The sequence below is a fragment of the Lithobates pipiens genome, unplaced genomic scaffold (genome assembly GCF_037356315.1).
Source record: "Lithobates pipiens isolate NorthernLeopardFrog02 unplaced genomic scaffold, aLitPip1_a1.2 Scaffold_16, whole genome shotgun sequence".
NCBI lineage: Eukaryota > Metazoa > Chordata > Amphibia > Anura > Ranidae > Lithobates > Lithobates pipiens.
The window spans coordinates 218,918,496-218,939,267 of NW_027507748.1; the positions used below are offsets into that span (position 1 = coordinate 218,918,496).

General features: G+C 45.4%; 1 protein-coding gene across 1 annotated transcript in view; it reads right to left on the reverse strand.

Annotated features, from left to right (window-relative positions):
* Nucleotides 1–11,241, reverse strand: part of LOC143984303 (pancreatic secretory granule membrane major glycoprotein GP2-like) — a 72,993-nt gene extending 61,752 nt beyond the window's left edge. Inside the window, exons 1-2 of the mRNA XM_077484551.1 lie at nt 11,104–11,241; nt 2,323–2,385 (exon numbers count right to left, since the gene is read on the reverse strand). Coding sequence (XP_077340677.1) covers nt 2,323–2,371 — 49 coding nt within the window. The 5' untranslated portion in view covers nt 2,372–2,385; nt 11,104–11,241. The remainder of the gene's footprint in view (nt 1–2,322; nt 2,386–11,103) is intronic.
* Between the last annotated feature and the right edge of the window lie 9,531 nt (nt 11,242–20,772).

Sequence of the window (20,772 nt, forward strand, 5' to 3'; positions counted from 1 at the left end):
ATGTGCCCTGATGTGCTATGTGCCCTGATGTGCCATAATGTGCCCTGATGTGCTATGTGCCCCATAATGTGCCCTGATGTGCCATAATGTGCCCTGATGTGCTATGTGACCCATAATGTGCCCTGATGTGCCCCCATGGGCCAACATTTCCCATGCCCTGATGTGCCATGTGGCCTGATGTGCCCCATGCCCCGATGTGCCCCGTGCCCTCATGTGCTATGTGCCCTGATGTGCTATGTGCCCCATAATATGCTCTGATGTTCTGTGTGCCCCATAATGTGCCATAATGTTCCCTGATGTGCCCTGTGCCCTGATGTGCCATGTGGCCTGATGTGCCCCGCACCCTTATGTGCTATGTGCCCTGATGTGCTATGTGCCCCATAATGTGCCATGATGTGCCATAATGTGCCCTGATGTGCCATAATGTGCCAATGTTTCCCCCATACCCTGATGTGCCATGTGCCCTGATGTGTCCAATGCCCTGATGTGCCCCATGCCCTTATGTGCTATGTGCCCTGATGTGCTATGTGCCCCATAATGTGCCATGATGTGCCATAATGTGCCCTGATGTGCCATAATGTGCCAACGTTTCCCCCATACCCTGATGTGCCATGTGCCCTGATGTGTCCAATGCCCTGATGTGCCCCATGCCCTTATGTGCTATGTGCCCTGATGTGCTATGTGCCCCATAATGTGCCCTGATGTGCTATGTGCCCCAATGTGCCACATAATGTGCCATGATGTGCCCCATGCCCTGATGTTCTATGGGGCCCGTGCCCTGATGTGCCCTGTGCCCTGATGTGCCATGTGCCCCATAATGTGCCCTGATGTGCCATAATGTGCCCTGATGTGCCATAATGTGCCCTGATGTGCCATAATGTGCCATGTGGCCTGATGTGTCCCATGCCCTGATATGCCCCGTGCCCTGATGTGCCCCATGCCTTGATGTGCCTAGATGTCCTATTTCTTTTTGTTTTTTTGGTGGGGGAGTGGATCTTGGGTGGGAGTTCCCACACTTTTTTCCCTAGGACTTGACCCCTGGATCGAAGGGTACTACTATTGCTGACATACATCTGAAAATTATAGTTACCTGGCTGTGTCTGGCTTTAACATACAAGCCACAAACCTAGAAGAAACGTGCTGTAAGACCCCATTCACACTGAGCCGTCTAGGGTGTCAGCAGTAAAGCGGCGCTATTTTTTAGCAGCGTTTTACTGTCGTTTTAGCGTTCGTTATTCAGCTGCTAGCTTGGACGGTTTTAACCCCCCCACTAGCGGCCGAAAAGGGGTTAAATCCACCCCGGAGCAGCGTTTTGCCGGCGCTATCGCAGCGCTGCCCCATTGATTTCTATGGGGAGCAGCGGCGGAGTTCACCGCTCATTTGCTGCTCCAAAGGAGCTGCTGGCAGGACTTTTTGGGACATCCTGCCAGAGCACCACTCCAGTGTATTATACAGGCGTTATTCTTAGCGCTCTAGCGCCTGAAAAATCCCTGCAGTGTGAAAGGGGTCTAAGCCCTTGTACACACGGTCGGACATTCCGACAACAAAATCCATCAGATTTTGTCTGACGGATTTTGTCCGAAACTTGTGTTGCATAAACACGGTCGGACAAAGTTGTCGGAAAATCCGATCATACGTAATGTGACAACATTATTTTGTTACGACGGGACTACGTTCAGGCTAGTAGCCAATAGCTTTGGTCTAGGAATTTGATCTGAGCATGCGTGGCACTTTGTCCGATCGGAATTCTCTACACACAATCAAAGTCAGATCGGATCATGTTGTCGGAAAGTTTTATAGCCCAGCTCTAAAACTTTGTCCGTCGGATATTTCAGTCCGATGGAGCCCACACACAGTCGGATTATCCGACAACACGGTCCGATCGGACATTTTCCGTCGGAATGTCCGACCGTGTGTACAAGGGCTAAGAGTGTCCTTAGCTCCATATGTGTTACAGGTCAGTGACTAAGAAAGAATTGAAGCCCAATGTATTGGTAGGACAACCAGGGAACTACTATGCACTAATGGAGATCTCGGCAACAGTAGCCTACATTCTTATCTGATGACAGGTGTGCTGTAAACCTAAACCTGAAACCAAAAATTTTATTTTTATACATGACATAGCTTAGAAAAGTTGTATATAATGCCACGCAAGCAAGGTAAAACAATTTTAAGACTGCTATGCATTATGAGTATTTCGTTTTATTTAGTTAAATCCAAGTGTATGCCCAGTTAAAAAGTTTTTTCCTTAGTTTTAATTAGAGGAGGGGAAGGGTTAGAACCCCTATCAGTTTTAAACATGTAGGAAAAAGCACTACTTACCTAACTTGAAAACACAAAATACAGTGAAGAGTCCTAGAAAGGTCTTCATGATGAAGAGGTGACCTAATAGATATAGAAAATGAATAAGGCATTTACTTTTTGCAGCCTAATTGTTATAACACCTACAGTACTTTATATTGGTTACCTTGTACATGCCCCTATTCACATAGCATACCTTAATAAAAAAATAAAAAAAACATAAAAAACCGCTGCTTACTTTTTAAAGTGCTTTTACTTGCCTAAAATCTCTACCTCTCTTTTCCCTGCTTTGTAATAGGAGGGGGCTGTGGAGTTATGTTTAACATTATCAACCTTGTCTGTGCTGTAGATTTCATGATCGGTAGAAAAAAAATATTTCCACAACATCTGTCCTAACAAAGGGTTAAAGATCTCTAGATTTGGGTTCTGCATTATATATTTATGCACTTAAAGTGGTTGTAAACCCTTACAAACCACTTTGACCTACAGGTAAGCCTAGATTAAGGCTTACCTGTAGGTCCAAGAAATATCTCCTAAACCTATACGGTTTAGGGGATGTTTACCTGAAGACAGCCACCGCTGTCTACGGTGCATGCGCCATAGACAGCGGCGTGCAGCAGGCGCACTGGGTAAGCCGCAGATCACGGCTATATGCCGCGAGTGTCGGCTCCCGTGCACATGCGCGGGAGTGACGTCATCGCTGCTCCGGCGAATCACAGCGCCGGAGCAGCGAGACCCACCAAGAAGATGGACGCTCGGAACTACAGGGGACAGAGGCGATGCATAGTAGTCCATTATGCTTTACTTTAGCAGGGAATCAAAGAGGAAGTAAACCCATCAGGGTTTACTTCCTCTTTAAAAAAACTGTCCCTCGCTTTGTCCCTTATCTTCACATTGCCATCTATTATAAGCAATTGGAACGGCCCATAGTGGGGTTGTATGTATAAATCTGCTCCAAAGATAAAACAAATAAAAATGTATAAAACATGGTTTTACATTTTTTTAGGCATGATGTGTGAATGGGAACACATACCAAAATATAGTGGGGGGGTGCTCAAATATGTCTGTAAAGGTGGAAATACACTTTAAGCAACTTAACCTATAAATGAATGGCTTATTGTCCATTTTATGCATATGCTTGATACAACAAACAACATATCTATTATAAGATGTTGATCATTTATCAATTTATTGTACATTTGTCTGTGTTCAAAACAGTCTTAAAGATAAATGTATATAGTCTACACATTTTCATGTAAATCATGTCATTAGTATATAAGTTGTTTAGAAGTTTTCTTTGATTTATTTATTTATTTATTTTTTTTTTAATTAATGTTTATTAAAGAAGAGAAGCGTGTACAGAGCATAACAATCAGTATAGAAACCAATAGCAAGATCTACAACATTATAACGTTAGTTACATGGGCACATAAATATACACCCACCTCTTCTATCATAAAAGAGGAAATATAGTAGACAGAATTAGAAGGGGAGTAAAGGAAAAGGAAAATAAACAGAAAGAGAGAGAGAAAGAAAAAGAAGGGAGAGGGGGGGGGGGGGGGCGGGGAGGGGGCAGACCACCGTCAGACAACCTATTGCAAAATAACAGTAGATGTAGTAAAAACAAGCGTCATGTTCACTTCACTCTGGTTGAGACATTATAGCTGCATAACTCGAGGAATATTTGAAGGCAACCCAACAGGCCCAGATCTTTGTTGACAACTCAGATTTACCCCGGAGGGAAAGGGTCATATCCTCCATGTAATATGTGGTATCCACAGTGAGCAACCAACGCCGGAGGGTGGGGATCGTCTTCAGCTTCCAAAACTGAGGAATGAGGGTTTTAGCAGCGTTTAAGAGATGTGGTGTAATCGACCTCTTGTAGGAGCCTGTCGGCCTTCCCGTGCAATGGAACAGGACATACCACGGGTCATTAGGTACCTCCCATCCCTGGATTTCTTTAATTGTGTATATGATCGCCAGCCAGAATGGGCGGATCCTCGGGCAGTACCACCATATATGGGCATGAGTGGCTACCTCCCCGCACTCCCGCCAACAGAGTGGGGAGGACTGGGGAGAGAACCTATGTAAGACAACCGGTGTGTGGTGCCATCTGGTCAAAAGTTTATACGCCATTTCTGATGTCTTAGAGGATCCCGAGGAGGCATGAGCCAGTGTTAGGATTTGTGACTGCTGGGACGGAGACAGCTCCATTTGTAGTTCCCTTTCCCAGTACCGTAGAAAGGAGGGGGTACCCGTAGAGGTGAGGGACAGCAAGGCCTGATAGAAGTACGAAACTGGCCGCTCAATCGGGTCAGGTTCAGCAAATGCGGTTTCCACAGGTGTAAGCTCCGCCAGGGTGCGCAGGGGTTTTGGGAGCATGCGAACAAAGTTCAACAGTTGATGATGTTTCCAGCGATCCATGTAGGAAATGGAGGAGTCACCCATGATGGAAGCAAGAGGTAGCACCCCGGATGGGCCGGTGAACTGATGGAGATAGGTGTTAGTGCCCAGCCGCCACGGGTGAATCTGAGGGTCCATGTTACCCGGTGGGAAAAAGTTGTGACCCACCAAGGGCATCAGGGGGGAGTTATGCAGCCAGCCATTTCTCTTACAGATAGAGTCCCATACCATCAAGGAGGAGTGTGTAAGTGGGGACGTGGTAGGCAAAAGGGTTCGGAACTTCCTCGGTATCCACATCAGCGTGGAAGGTTCAGCTCCACAAAGGTCTGTTTCCACATTTACCCAGAGTTTCGTGCCCTTGCAATACTTTAAGTCAGAGAGTCTGGTCAGCACAACGGCCCTATAGTAGAGTTTGAAATCTGGTACAGCTAAACCCCCGCTACACTTAGGGCGGATGAGGAGTGTTCTATTCAGCCTGGGCCTTCTCCTATTCCATATGTACCGGTATACCATAGATGTCAAAATTGTAAAAAACCCCACCGGTATTCCAAACGGGACCATCTGCAACATGAAGAGCACCCTGGGCAGCAAGTTCATCTTAACCAGGCCTATTCTTCCCAGCCAAGAATGTCGTAGCTGGGACCACTTTTGGATATCGGATCTAAGAGTGTTGAGTAAAGGCAGAAAGTTAGCGCGGAAAAGTGACGATAATGAGGGCGTTAGGTAAATGCCCAAATATTTCATGGAGCTCAGCTGCCAGTTAAAGGGATAGTTCTTTTTCAGGTGGGATACTTGTTTGGCGGGTACAGAGATGTTTAACATTTCCGATTTGGACATATTGATTTTAAAGTTTGACACCGCGCCGTAGGCCGAAAACTCGGACATAAGATTTGGAAGGGTGATCAAAGACTGTTGCACGTAGAACAAAATATCGTCCGCGTAAGCCGCGTATTTGTGTTCCGTCGTACCAATGGTAACACCACGTATATTCGGATTTTGTCTAACAAGGGATAAAAATGGTTCTAGGGATATCGCGAATAAAATCGGCGAGAGCGGGCACCCCTGACGAGTGCCGTTGTATAGGGTGAAGGGGTCACTAAGGGTTCCGTTAATCCGTATCTGAGCTGTGGGGCAGTGGTACAACGCCGCTATTTGGGAGCGCAGAGTGGGACCTATGCCCAGGTGCGCCAGCGTAGCCATAAGGAAGTCCCAGTCCACCCTGTCAAACGCCTTCTCAGCATCCGTGGAGAGTAACAGGGTGGGCTGGGCAGTCCGCCGCACATATGCCATCAAGGAGAGTGTGCGGAGAGAGTTATCCCGCGCTTCCCTCCCGGGGATGAATCCTGTCTGATCCCGTGAAATCCATTGTGGCACCAGGGGGAGCAGCCTATTCGCTATAGCTTTAGCATAAATCTTCGCATCTATATTCAAGAGCGAGATAGGGCGGTAGCTCGCGCAGTCACTAGGGTCCTTGCCCTCCTTGGGTAATACCGTGATATGTGCATGAGTGGTCTCCGGGCGAAGGTCCCCGCCGTCCGAGGGCACGTTAGCATATCTGGTCAAGTACGGCATCAGTATGTCAGCGTACGCTCTATAATACGATACCGTGAGGCCGTCTGGACCCGGTGCCTTACCGCGCGCCATAGCTTTCATGGCGCCCAGAAGCTCCGCAGTCGTCAACTCCCCCTCCAAGGAAGCCAAAACCTCCTCGGAGAGTTTCGGGAGAGCGGCGCGGGCCAGATAGTCCCCAATAAGGCGTCTCCGAGCCTCTCTATCATGGTCCCCCTGGTGCACCCGATACAGGCGCTGGTAAAAGTCCCGGAATGTCTTGGCTATACGGGGTGTCTCGAACACCAAGTCTCCCGAGGGGGTCTTAACTTTGGCAATAAACGCTGCATTCTTCCGCTGTCGCACCGAATTAGCCAGCAGTCTACTGGGCCTATCGCCCCACTCATAAAAACGGTGAGCTACCAACCGCGCGCGACGTTTGTGGTCTAAATGAAGGAGAGACTTCAGGGTCTCCCGTTTTTCCGTTAAGGCGTGGAAAAGGGCTGGAGTCTGGTTCAACTTATGTCGGCGTTCTAAGTCAGTAATGTCCCGCAACAAGTTGGCCTGTTGAGTTAAGCGCTCCCTCTTTTTCCTAGAACCCAATTCTATAAACTTTCCCCTAATATACACCTTGTGGGCCTCCCAAAGCACTCCCGGTGAAACTTCAGGACTGACATTAGTCTTAAAATAAAACTCCAAACTATCACCCATCACCTTTTTATCCGCTTCTTCGGCTATAAGGTCCTCGTTCAATTTCCAATTAGTGGCCTTCAGGGGTATGGACGCCACGCTAATGGTTAAGGATATCGGAGCATGGTCCGAAATGGGGGAGGAGTCAATGCTTGACTTCACTACGAGCGGAAGATGTTGGTGGTCAATGAAGCATAAATCTATTCTAGAGTAGTGCACCGGGGAAAAGTAGGTAAAGTCCCTTTCCCGTGGGTGAGCAATTCTCCAGACATCCATCAATTGTAGGTCATGGAGTCGAGAACGTATATACCTTATTCCCCTGCCGGAAAGCGAGGAACCACCCCTAGAGGTGTCCAGAGTAGGTTCCAAGGGAACATTAAAATCGCCCGCTAGGAGAATGCATCCACGTGCAAAGTTCCGCAGGGAGCTAAGTGTGGAAGCCAAGAAACGCACCTGGTTTTTGTTAGGGGAGTATAAGGTGGCCAAAGTACACTGCATGCTGCCCAAGGTGCCCCGCAGAAACAGAAAACGTCCCGCAGGATCACACAACATTTCCTCAAACGTGAACGCGGTTCCCCTACGAAGCCCGATGGCCACACCCTTGGCTTTAGAGATGTCCGAGAGGCTGTAGTACCACGTAGGGTACTGTGGTGAGTGTAACCTAACTCGAGTCGTCTGCGTGAGGTGGGTCTCCTGGAGGAAGACCACGTCCCCCCGCAAACGGTCCAGTTCCCTATATAAATTGTGTCTCTTCCCTGGGGCGTATAGGCCCCGTACATTAAAAGATACAATGTTCACAGTAGCCATGGGGTCTCAGGAGGAGGAACCGCGATCACCACAACATTATCAATACAATACCAAGGCGGTCTGCCGCCAGAGAGGGGGGAGGGGAACAGAGGAGGTGGAGGCAGTAGACAGAAAAGGTGAAAGAGAAGAGGACAGGAGAGAGAAAGGCAACAAAAAAATACAAGGCCCCACCTTAGTGGGAAAAACAAATTGAACCAAAAAAGGTGCTGTCGAGAAACAGCCATTAGTGCACGCATTACTATGCCGTGCAAGAGCGGGCTGCGTGACCGCCACAGGGCCCCCACGCCCGCCACCCCAATGGGGGAACGGACGCCGAGGCCCCGCGCCGGGCAGCCCCCGCTCAAAAAGGGGGAGGCGGGACGCAGGCAGCCGGGCGCAAACCACACCATAAAGGTCCAAGGCAGCGCCCCGCGGTCCGGTGCCGACACCCAGGCAGAAAAATCTATGAATAACTTCATCCAAAACCTAAAGCGCCTGTACAGAACAATATTGGTATAAAACTGAGGCGGTAGGGTACCCAATGGGGGGGGGAGAGGGGAACCATGAGTCAGATACGCTCCAGAGGCACAGCGAGGAAGATGAAGAAATGTCACGCCAATAAAAAGACAAAGGGCAAAAGTGCAGCGATGTTCATATCCAGACTGAGGGCCCCCTAGGGGTGCTCAGCCCTGGCCTTTTCTTTGATTTATGACTTCCCTAAGCAGCTGTTTGTAAAATCCACCTGAATAATACCCGCAGTTGGTCTGTCAGATGACAAATGCAATGTACTATAAAAGTCTGAAAATAATTAAATTTGCTGAGTAACATCTATTTAACATGCTTTTAAGTTAATTATATTATGTTGGAGAAAAAGAAAAAATTTGTCATTGAAAAAATCTCAAAAATTACATTAATAGCATTATCTGGATACTGAACTGAAATGGCATCCTGGCCATACTGAACTGAGTTGGCAACATAGTATAGTATAGGATTTACTGTGAGGATATTTGTATTCTGACTAGGAAATCTGTGTTTGTGAATATGTGGTTGCAAAAAAACAGTTAATTGCCAGCAGAAATCCTGGCTAGCAGTTAAACCTGTGTATACCACTCCACCAGTAGGCTTTTACCTCCAGTTTGTGGCATAGCACACATACAGTGCTAAAATTGCATGAGTGTTGAAAAGTTTGAACTATGCAATGTAGTTTCTAATTTTTGTTAAATTTAGCAATAAAAGTGTCTGATATATAACATACAATATATACAAATAATACCCAAACAGAGAGAGTCAGGGGTATGTTGCATTACTCTATATCAGGGGTCTCAAAACTGTGGCCAAGGGCTAGATGAGGCCATTTGCCAGCCTTTATCCGGCCCTAGGGGCAATATTCCTCCCACTGATATGAGGCACTATTCCTCCCACTGATATGAGGCACTCCCACTGACACCAACAAGGGGGCACTATTTCTTCCACTGATACCAATAATTGGGATACCATTGCTCCTACTAATAGGGGCACTACTCCTCCACCTACTGGCCATATTTTTTCTCACTGATGCTGGGCCCAGGACATTTTCTGCCACCACTGGGCACAATCCAGTCCTCCTAAAGTCTGAAGTACAATAAACTGGCCCTTTGTTTGAAAAGTTTGGAGACCCCTGGTCTATATCAATGCTATATAGCATTGCATTTTTAATTGTTACTTTATTTATGTAATAATACAATATTTTTATCAAATGTAGTTTTGGCTCCCATAAAGCTCCATGTATGTGAGATCCTCTTGTTGAAATGATTAGGGATGTGATGCCAATGATTACCCATCAATCTGACAGAGGTTGTGGCTTGCAATTTAGATACAATGCTTTTAATATGCTTCTGAACTCCTCCAACTTGCTTTTGCATTCACACAGAGTTGAATGTGAATGAAAAGCAAACAAACGTCCACATATACAAACCCAGGGGTATATTCCTAAAGCAGTAATTGTGGCATTCACCAAACATTCACGGAATCACTGTAATTTAAAACACATGCATCAGGAAGATGCAAACTAGATTGAATTTTTCATCAATATTAAATTAATTTGCTTCTGAAGGCATAAACTAACTCATAAAAAACAATTGTAAAAGGAGTAAATGTTTGGTGAATGTCACATTAACTGCTTTATAAGTATGCCTTAATGCCGCGTACACACGATCGTAATTCTCGTCGGAAAAAGCTCTGATGGTTTTCCCTTCGGAATTCTGACGGAATTTCGCTCAAACTGTCTTGCCTACAATATGGTCACACCAAATTCCGACGGTCAATAACACCGCGACATACAACACGTTCGACGGCACTATAAAAGGGAAATTTAATACTTCCGAGCATGCGTTAAATTGTTTCCGAACTTTCAAATACGGTGCTCAAATTGCACCGTCTTTCACCTGTTTTTTCTCTGTGTATTTTGAAAATGCTATGGTTCTTATATCACAAAAAGGGGCTTGTCACCTTCTGGTGCCCAGGGGGTCACAGTGTACATTTCTGATGGTATGATGCGAATTGTAAATCGACATATGTATGTTTGACATTGTAACCATTTGTTTACCTTCTCTGTACACCTTGCAAGCCTTTCAATAAAAAATATTAAAAAAAAAAAAAAAAAAAAAATAAAAATAAAAAATTGTTTCCGAACATGTGCCAGAATTTTGAGTGTCGGAATTGCATACACACGATCAAAAAATCCAATAGAAAGGTTTTCTGTCGGAAAAATTAAGAACAGACTCTCAATCTAAAGACTGTCAGAAATGCCGACAGAAAAAGACCAATGGGAAAATCTGATGAAAAGCTCCCATCGGACTGTTTCCATTGGAAATAAATGTTTATTTATACCTTTAAAAGCAAATTCATTGAATACTTTTCCAAAGTGCAGGCTAAAGTTTTGTGGCTTGTATTTTTTCGCCTGTCAGCCTGACATTATTAAATATTTTATTGTTTGATAGATTTGAGAGATCTCCCAAAAAGATTCCTAATTCTGTTCCCCCATTCACAGCTGTAACTTTTATTGTTCAGTTTTATGTTGAGCAATCGGGCACTACTTCTAGGTGCCCCATTATTATTATTATTATTATACAGGATTTATATAGCGCCAACAGTTTACGCAGCGCTTTACAATATAAAAGGGAGACAATACAGTTAAAATACAATAAAATACAAGAGGATTAAGAGGGCCCTGCTCAGAAGAGCTTACAATCTATTAGCAATATATTAGGAATGGAACAGTAACTGAACAAAAAACAAATACAATAAAATAAAGCATATACAATATATGTACATCACATTGTTTCCCATTCTTAGATACCCATCTGGAAGTTAATATAAAATAACTAACATACTTACAGCAAATATGTCCAAATGATTTGAGTCTGTGACTGGCTTCCTTGAATTGGTGCCGTTAACGCAAAAGCTTAAAGTTAGTTGTCAGTCAGGTTTTGTTACCTTGAAGAATCTGGTGCTGCCTAGCTCTGAATATGAGTAGCCTGTCTCTTTTATATACAGGTCCAGAAAGAATGCTTTGCGGCTTTCTTTCAAAAAGAGGACTTGGGTGCAGCCAGGTGGCCTTGTATTTTGAAACATTTGATGTAAAATTAGAGACTCATGTACCCATTCCACTATGTTACTTAGCCTAAAGCTGTCAGAACTAAATGTTTTTTTAATGTTTTTCTATTTCTATATGTATCCCTCTCTGGGGTATATTGTCTTTGTAACTTGAATGACGCATACAGCCTAACTCAAGGTTCCATGCTAAGGGCTTACTTTAAAGGTTAACTTCACTTTCATGGGGGAAAAAAATAGCAAATAAAGAAAAAATAACATAGCATATACAATTGCGACACAAGTCACATTGTAATTGAATATTATAAATGACCTTTCATTTTCAATCTGCAGCCACTGTAATTTTCTGGGAATGCATTGCAATATGGCCACCTTTAGTTGTTTTGTATACAGAGTGTGTACTGGCCACTCCCCAGAAACATAATTTCCTGCTTGTGTGATTGGTTCACCAATTTTCCCAGAAGTCTGCCTAAGATACAAGTCAGATTTTTAGGCATCCCCTGCAACAAAAATTTCATGTTTGGTGAGATACTCCCAGTAGAAACATGTCTAAAGAGATGCAGGCCCAGAGGAAGATTGAGGGATTTCTTCAGAATAACAAAAGGTAGAAATCGGCAACAAAGGTTGTTATAATCCTTGCAATGTACATAGATCACACAGAGGGGAATGTCTTTTTTTTCTCAACAAAAGTGGAGTTACTCTTTAAAGATTAATAATTGGGGTAGTACTTTTACATAGCAATGGGAACCTCGTGGCAATGACTACCAGCACTAGGCTCCCTACCCTGTAAACAAATTCATCAGAGATTGTACAGTATGTACACAGGCAGTGTTGCTGCAGATTGCTTATCCACATGAGCTCATAGCCTCTCACTGAGGTGGCCACATAGAAAGGTTGTTAGTTAATGGAATAAATGGTCAACAGCCTTTTTACAGAAATAAATTGAGGCATGCATGACAGAAGCAATGCCCAGACAGCAAACTTTCTATGATGGGGCTGTGTAGCTTCCAGTAGTCACACAGTGCATAACTCAATGGATTCTGGACAGGGATGTAAAAGACATGGTGGGGTTGCTGGGGATTGGTTTGACCAACTTTTAGAGGATGACCGTAACGTACACGGCATTAGGGACACACCCTACTCCCTATTGCACCCTGCATCCCCCCCACACACTCACACTTACCTCCTCCCCTAAATGGCAAACACTTTGTGTTTCCTCCCCCCTCTGACAGCCACAAACGGTGGGACTCTGGGACTGTGACATCATAATGGGCGGGGACATCATCCGGTGATGTCCTTATATAAGTCGCCGCATGCCGCGTGTCCTGTCATAGTGACCGGAGACAGCGACGAGGCAACATCTCCAGAAGAGAAGAACAGAAGATGGCGACAGCGGCAGCGGCGACAGAAGACCGGGCCACCGCTTGCAAAAGAGCTAGAAGAAGGCGCGTTGGCCCGGCAAGAAGAACCGAAGAGGGGGACAAGACCCCCGAAGAGGGTACAAGACCACCAAAGTCGGAAGAAGAGGGCAGCAGTGAAGAAGAAAGCCGGGCTCCTCCGCTAGTAAAAGAGCTAGCAGAAGATAGCAGAGGAGTCTAGCGAGAAGACCGCCGCGAGAAGACCCCCGAAGACGGAAGAAGACGCCTGTGCAATAAACTATTTTAACCCTTGTGTGTTGTGTGTTTTTTTTTCACAGGTGAATGGGTAGGGGTACATTGTACCCTGTACTCATTCTCATAGGGTGGGGGGCCGGAATCCGGGGGCCCCCTTATTAAAGGGGCTCACGGATTCCGATAAGCCCCCCGCCCGCAGACCCTGACAACCAACGGCCAGGGTTGTCGGGAAGAGGCCCTTGTCCTTATCAACATGGGGACAGGGTGCTTTGGGGTGGGGGGGCCGCGCGGCCCCCTTCCTTAAGGCACCCCCCCATGTTGAGGGCACACGGCATGGTACGGCTCAGGAGGGGGGAGGCGCTCGCTCGTCCCCACCCCCTTTCCTGGCTGGCCGGGTAGCGTGCTCGGATAAGGGTCTGATATGGACCTAGGGGGGGACTTTTTTTCGGCATAGGGATTCCCCTTTAAGTCCATAACCAGGTGACAGGGCCAGCGACACCTGCTTCGCTGGTCCCGGCTACCTGGGGCCGCACTCAAAATGAGCGGACTTTCCTCCGTGCGGAAAAAGTATGTTAATTTCAAAAGTACAGCGGACTGGCACACACATGGCCGTACTGTCCGCCAAAATGCGAGTCCGGCGGACAGATTGATGTGCAAAACTCCAATCTTAGTCCGCGGGACTTTTGGGTAAAAAAAAGTCAACCGGAGCCTACACACGGGCGGATTGTCCGGCGGACTTAAGGACACTTCTCCACCGGATTGTTTGATCGTGTGTACGCGGCTTAAGTGAAATGTATGTGGTTTTCAGATGTACCTCTGTTGGATGTACTGTATGTATACTGCAATATGCGAAATAAAAATCTTTTGAAAAAAAAAAAACTATATACAAGATACTCCTTTTATGTACATGTGTATGTGTGCTTGTGTTGTGGATATATATGTGTACATGTGTAACTTTATTTAAAATACAAATGTATTTGCCATTACTTATCTGATATATATTCCCATTCATCAAACTTTAATAACAAACTCCTTTCTACCTGTAATGCCCTGTCACACGGTTGGACATTCTGACTACAAAATCCGTTGGATTTTTTCCGACGGATTTTGGCCCAAACTTGTCTTGCATACACATGGTAGCATAAAGTTGTCGGAAAATCCAATCGTTCTGCACGCGGTGATGTAGAACACGTACGACGGGTCTATATAGAGGGCAGTAGCCAATAGCTTTCGTCTCGCAATTTATTTTGAGCATGCGTGGCACTTTGTCCGTTGGAATTTAAACGATCGGATTTCCAACAAACAAGATCCGATCGCACATTTTCCGTCGGAAAGTCTGACCGTGTGTACAGGGCATAATTGTTGGTCTTCATAATTAACAAATAGAATTTTATGTCATCCATGATACTGAAGTGAACATTATTTGCTTATCTACAGTCACATTACCTATGTGTCAAAAGAAAAATGTACAAAATTCATTACCATATTCCATTTACCTGTTTACTGTTTTTCACCTATGTTATAACATTTTATTACATGTAAACTGTTCTCATTTGGGGTATTTGTAATACCCACAATACTTTGTATTTTATTACCTTTGTATTTTCTATACTTACAATAAACTTTATTGTGAAAAAAAGTATGTGGGTGTTAGATCTTATATAGGGGACTATATATAAATAAATATATACAGTACATATGTTAAATTATTTCAGAAATGTGATGTTATCATTCTGTAAAATTATAAAATATGTTACTGTGCATAAGTGCAGTTCGACACAAAGGGCATACCAGTAAAATGTGGTTAACTAAAGTGTTATATGCAGTGTAATGCATACAATGACACATGCAGTAGTGCAACTATACACAAATGCTGCTATGGTGAAGTGGGGATAGGAGGGGGCCTTACTAGGGAGGTTGGCTGTATCACACCAGTGTGCGTAGTGGGACACATAAATATATTATTTCCGTTTGCAGAGACATCTGTTTTGAGAAATTTAATATTTACTTACTCAAACATTAAAATGTTACTAAACCCAGGACACTGCATTCACTATATCTGGTCTCCCACATTATACAGAAGATGGAAATGCAATTATTTTAGTAAATATAAACAGCTAAATACCTTTTCTCATCAGCAGTATATAGCAGTCTTGTGACTTCTATCAGTGTCCAGCCAAGCACTGGTTAAAGCTTGTAGGGGGAGTTTTCATTCTCCCCTGATTGTCCTATGAGGCTGCAGGACCCCTGACCCTCTTTCTGGACAGTGCTGATCACATGCTCCCCCCAAGAGAAAAAAACTCTCTAGCAATACATATCAAACTGAGCATGAGCAGAGTGACTCCAAGGCTCTGTTCTGTCAGGAGATGGATTGGAGACTGTGGAAGAAGGGGAGGTTCAAAGAAGACAGGACCAAATATCTTTTTTACACAATGCAGAGGATTAACTCCCTAGGTTCCACAGTGAGTATAACAAGCATGCTTTACTGCATATACAGACTGAGTTTACTGTTGTGGGTTTAGTAACACTTTAATGAAAACAGCTACCATAGCTACCTGACCTACCTGAACTACCCAGAGCTACCCTAAACTATACACTATACTTAAAAATGTTACCCTGAGCTACCAAAGTTACTCTGAGCTATACAGGGGTCAAGTCCTGGGAAAAAAAGTGTGGGAACTCCCACCCAAGATCCATTCCCCCACCAAAAAAAAAAAAAAAAGGTACGCTCATATGCATATATACTTCACAGAAAATACAGTACAACATGTATTGTAAAGTGCCAGTTTACAAAAACAAAATAACGTGTCAAAGAAAACAATCAACACAATGGGTGATGATCTTTCCCTCGCAGGGAATTTCTACCACAAATACACCCTGTTCCAAATTCTGTTACACAGCCCATTAGAAAATATCCCACAAAAGGAATAAGTATTGGCAGAGTATTGAAGAGTATTGGCAGGGTATTGCAGAGTATTGATAGGGTATTGCAGAGTATTGGCAGGGTATGTATTGAAGAGTATTGGCAGAGTATTGCAGAGCATCGGCAGGGTATGTATTGGCAGGGTATTGCAGAGTATTGATAGGGTATTGCAGAGTATTGGTAGGGTATGTATTGCAGAGTATTGGCAGGGTATTGCAGAGTATTGATAGGGTATGTATTGTAGAGTATCGATAGGGTATTGCAGAGTATTGGCAGGGTATTGCAGACTATTGGCAGGGTATGTATTGGCAGGGTATTGCAGAGTATTGATAGGGTATTGCAGAGTATTGGCAGGGTATTGCAGAGTATTGGCACAGGTTGCAGAGTATTGATAGGTTATTGCAGAGTATTGGCAGGTTATTGCAGAATATTGGTAGGGTATGTATTGTAGAGTATTGGCAGAGTATTGGCAGGGTATGTATTGGCAGGGTATTGCAGAGTATTGATAGGGTATTGCAGAGTATTGGCAGGGTATGTATTGCAGAGTATTGATAGGGTATGTATTGTAGAGTATTGATAGGGTATTGCAGAGTATTGGCAGGGTATTGCAGACTATTGGCAGGGTATTGCAGAGTATTGGCAGGGTATTGAAGAGTATTAATAGGGTATTTATTGCAGAGTATTGGCAGGGTATGTATTGCAGAGTATTGATAGGGTATGTATTGTAGAGTATTGATAGGGTATTGCAGAGTATTGATAGGGTATTGCAGAGTATTGGCAGGGTATTGCAGACTATTGGCAGGGTATTGCAGAGTATTGATAGGGTATTGCAGAGTATTGGCAGGGTATTGCAGAGTATTGATAGGGTATTGCAGAGTATTGATAGGGTATTGCAGAGTATTGGCAGGGTATTGCAGAGTATTGATACTGATAGGGTATTGCAGAGTATTGGCAGGGTATCACAGAGTATTGATAGGGTATCGCAGAGTATTGATAGGGTATTGCAGAGTATTGGCAGGGTATTGCAGAGTATTGATAGGGTATTTCAGAGTATTGATAGGGTATTGCAGAGTATTCGCAGAGTATTGCAGAGTATTGATACTGATAGGGTATTGCAGAGTATTGATGAGTATTGGCAGGGTATTGCAGAGTATTGATAAGTATTGGCAGGGTATTGCAGAGTATTGATAGGGTATTGCAGAGTATTGGCAGGGTATTGCAGAGTATTGGCAGGGTATTGCAGAGTATTGATAGGGTATTGCAGAGTATTGATAGGGTATCGCAGAGTATTGATAGGGTATCGCAGAGTATTGATAGGGTATTGCAGAGTATTGGCAGGGTATTTATTGGCAGAGTATTGGCAGGGTATTGCAGAGTATTGGCAGAGTATTGCAGAGTATTGATAGGGTATTGCAGAGTATTGGCAGGGTGTTGCAGAGTATTGGCAGGGTATGTATTGCAGAGTATTGGCAGGATATTGAAGAGTATTGGCAGGATATTGAAGAGTATTGGCAGAGTATTGGCAGAGTATTGAAGAGTATTGACAGGGTATTGCAGAGTATTGGCAGGGTATTTATTGGCAGAGTATTGGCAGGGTATTGCAGAGTATTGGCACAGTATTGCAGAGTATTGATAGGGTATTGCAGAGTATTGGCAGGGTGTTGCAGAGTATTGGCAGGGTATGTATTGCAGAGTATTGGCAGGATATTGAAGAGTATTGGCAGGGTATTGCAGAGTATTGGCAGGGTATGTATTGGCAGGGTATTGCAGAGTATTGGCAGGGTATTGCAGAGTATTGACAGAGTATTGCAGAGTATTGATAGGGTACTGCAGAGTATTGGCAAGGTATTGCAGAGTATTGGCAGGGTATGTATTGCAGAGTATTGGCGGGGTATTGCAGAGTATTGGCGGGGTATTGCAGAGTATTGGCAGGGTATGTATTGGCAGGGTATTGCAGAGTATTGGCAGGGTATTGCAGAGTATTGGCGGGGTATTGAAGAGTATTGGCAGGGTATTGCAGAGTATTGGCAGGGTATGTATTGCAGATTATTGGCAGGGTATTGTAGAGTATTGGTGGGGTATTGCAGAGTATTGGCGGGGTAGTGCAGAGTATTGATAGGGTAGTGTAGAGTATTGATAGGGTATTGCAGAGTATTGGCAGGGTATTGCAGATTATTGATACTGATAGGGTATTGCAGAGTATTGATAGGGTATTGCAGAGTATTGGCAGGGTATTGCAGAGTATTGATAGGGTATTGCAGAGTATTGGCAGGGTATTGCAGAGTATTGATAGGGTATTGCAGAGTATTGATAGGGTACTGCAGAGTATTGGCAGGGTATGTATTGCAGAGTATTGGCGGGTATTGCAGAGTATTGGCGGGGTATTGCAGAGTATTGGCGGGGTATTGCAGAGTATTGATGAGTATTGGCGGGGTATTGCAGAGTATTGGCGGGGTATTGCAGAGTATTGGCGGGGTATTGCAGAGTATTGATGAGTATTGGCGGGGTATTGCAGAGTATTGATGAGTATTGGCAGGGTATTGCAGAGTATTGATGAGTATTGGCAGTATGGATGAGTATTGGCAATTTGGCAGGGTATTGCAGAATGCAACTTACTTACACACTACTAGTGACTGACCTCCTGGTATTCTCTTCCCTTCTGTTCTGGGGGGAGAAGAACTAAGTAAACTCAAAGTGCAGCGGCTGTTTCCACAGGAGGCACTGGGTAGAGGGGAGCGGGAGGACAGTCCGGCGCGCGTGTGTCACACTGACGGTCTCGTGCCTGTGCGTGCCCACGCCGAAGTCATGTGACCGGTTGCTAGGCAGGGGCCGCTCCGCATCTAGCAACCGGTCACATGACTTCGGCGTGGGCACGCACAGTCACTCGGCGGCTGAGGAGCGGCGCGGACTACGCGCTGCATAGCCTCAGCCGGCCCGGCTCAGATAGCTAATGGGAACGGCGTTCCCGCTGTGGAAATAGTACGGGAACGCCGTTCCCATGCGTTCCCGCAGCACTCGAGCCCTGGAGCTATACTCTACAGCAGGGGTAGGCAACCTTTGAGAGGTGGATATCTACAATGACAACCTAGAAAAGATCAAAGATCACTGGGGGCCAAAGCCTTCCTGGTGCTCCCAATAGGAAACAGATTCCCATGGGGGGCACCTGTGCAGGATCGCTCCTGAGCCTCGCTGCTGTGTCCATTGATACAGACAGTCGTATTGGCCCCACTCCCTCGTCACTGGAGTTGATTGACAGCGGGAGCCAATGGTCAGGTAAGAATAAGGGGGGCTGGGGGGATTCTGCAGCAGAGAAGGTTTTTTTTTTTACTTAAATGCCTAGACACATTAAAGGAAAAAAACTTGAGGCTTTAGAACCACTTTAAATACTATCCTGAGCTACCACATCTATATAGCCAGTGAAAAACAGCCCCTGTCAGTTATGGATGCAGTGTATCTACCCCATAGGATTTTGCAGTTTATGAGGTAAATGGGTGGCAGTGAAAGGTCTGTAGCAGGATGCAGGGGGTTAATCACTGACCACAATTGTTTCCCCACCTGGAGTATAACTTGCTTTTCCCTTTGTTAATCAGTGGTTGTTAGGAAAGGAGGCAAGCAGGCTGTGAGGAAACATGTCTGTAGGTCTGAAGCAGGCTCAGTGGGGTCTATTTACTAGCCAGAAGGCTTAAAGCGGAGGTCCACCCTAAAGTGGATCTTCCGCTCATTGGAACCCTCCCCCCCTCCGGCGCCACAATTGGCACCTTTCAGGGGGGAGGGGGGTGCAGGTACCTGTACAGTACAGGTATTTGTGCCCACTTCCGGCATAGATATCTGCAGAATATACGCCCCTTTCCGCAGATATTTACTCCCCTTTCCGAAGGTCCCCCGCTGTCTGCTGGGAAACACACAGATCCCAGGGACAGCGGGGACCATCCTTATTGCGCAGTGCGTCTCGCGCATGTGCAGTAGGGAACCGGGAAATGAAGCCGCAAGGCTCCACTTCCTGATTCCCATAGCCAAGATGGCGGAGGCAGCACCCGAGAGACGATCGAGAGATCGGCTTCGGGTGCCGACATCGCGGGCGCGCTGGGCGGGTAAGTGTCATTATTTTAAAAGTCAGCAGCTGCAGTATTTGTAGCTGCTGGCTTTTAAAAAAAAAAAAACGGCGGACTCCCGCTTTAAAAACCGTTTCTGCTGGACTTTTGTTTTTGACTGTGATGCTTACCCCTGCTAGGGAATCTTCTTGCTTTGCTGTGAGCTCTCAGCTGGAAGCTGAACATGACAAGCCCTACCATTTGTTGAACCCTCAGCCACCTTTGCATCTCACACTGCAACTACCACAGGCTGCTGTATCTCCACAGCACTTGTAGCCCTGCTGCACCTCTACTTCACCTACAACACTACTGCACTTCTGCAATTAACACAAATTCTGCTGAATTTTTGCTGCACTTGTAGGCCTACTGCACCTCAGCTACACCTGCAGTCACTGCTTTGTCTTGGCTGCAACTATAGTCTGAACCTCTGCTGCACCACACCTGCACCTCCAACCTCCTGACTTTTTCTGCTTCCAGTTGCGTAGACCTCGACCCTCTCTCATGATCCATTTCCTTGTTATCTAGTTATCTGGTACCTACCTGCAACTAAGCCCAAACTCCCAATAAGGGGTCCCTTCCAGAACACTAGCTACCTCTTATGCCGCGTACACACGGGCGGACTGTATGGCGTACTTAGTCCGTTGAAACACATTTCAGCGGACAGTCCGCTCGTGTGTGGGCTTCAGCGGACTTTTTCAGCGTGGAGTCTGGCGTACTAAGTATTTCGGATTTTTCGAAATTCTGTCCGTCGTACTTTGGTTTCAGCGGACAATCCGCTCGTCAGTAGGCTAGTTCGACGGACTAAGAATGGAGCATGCCCAGAAAG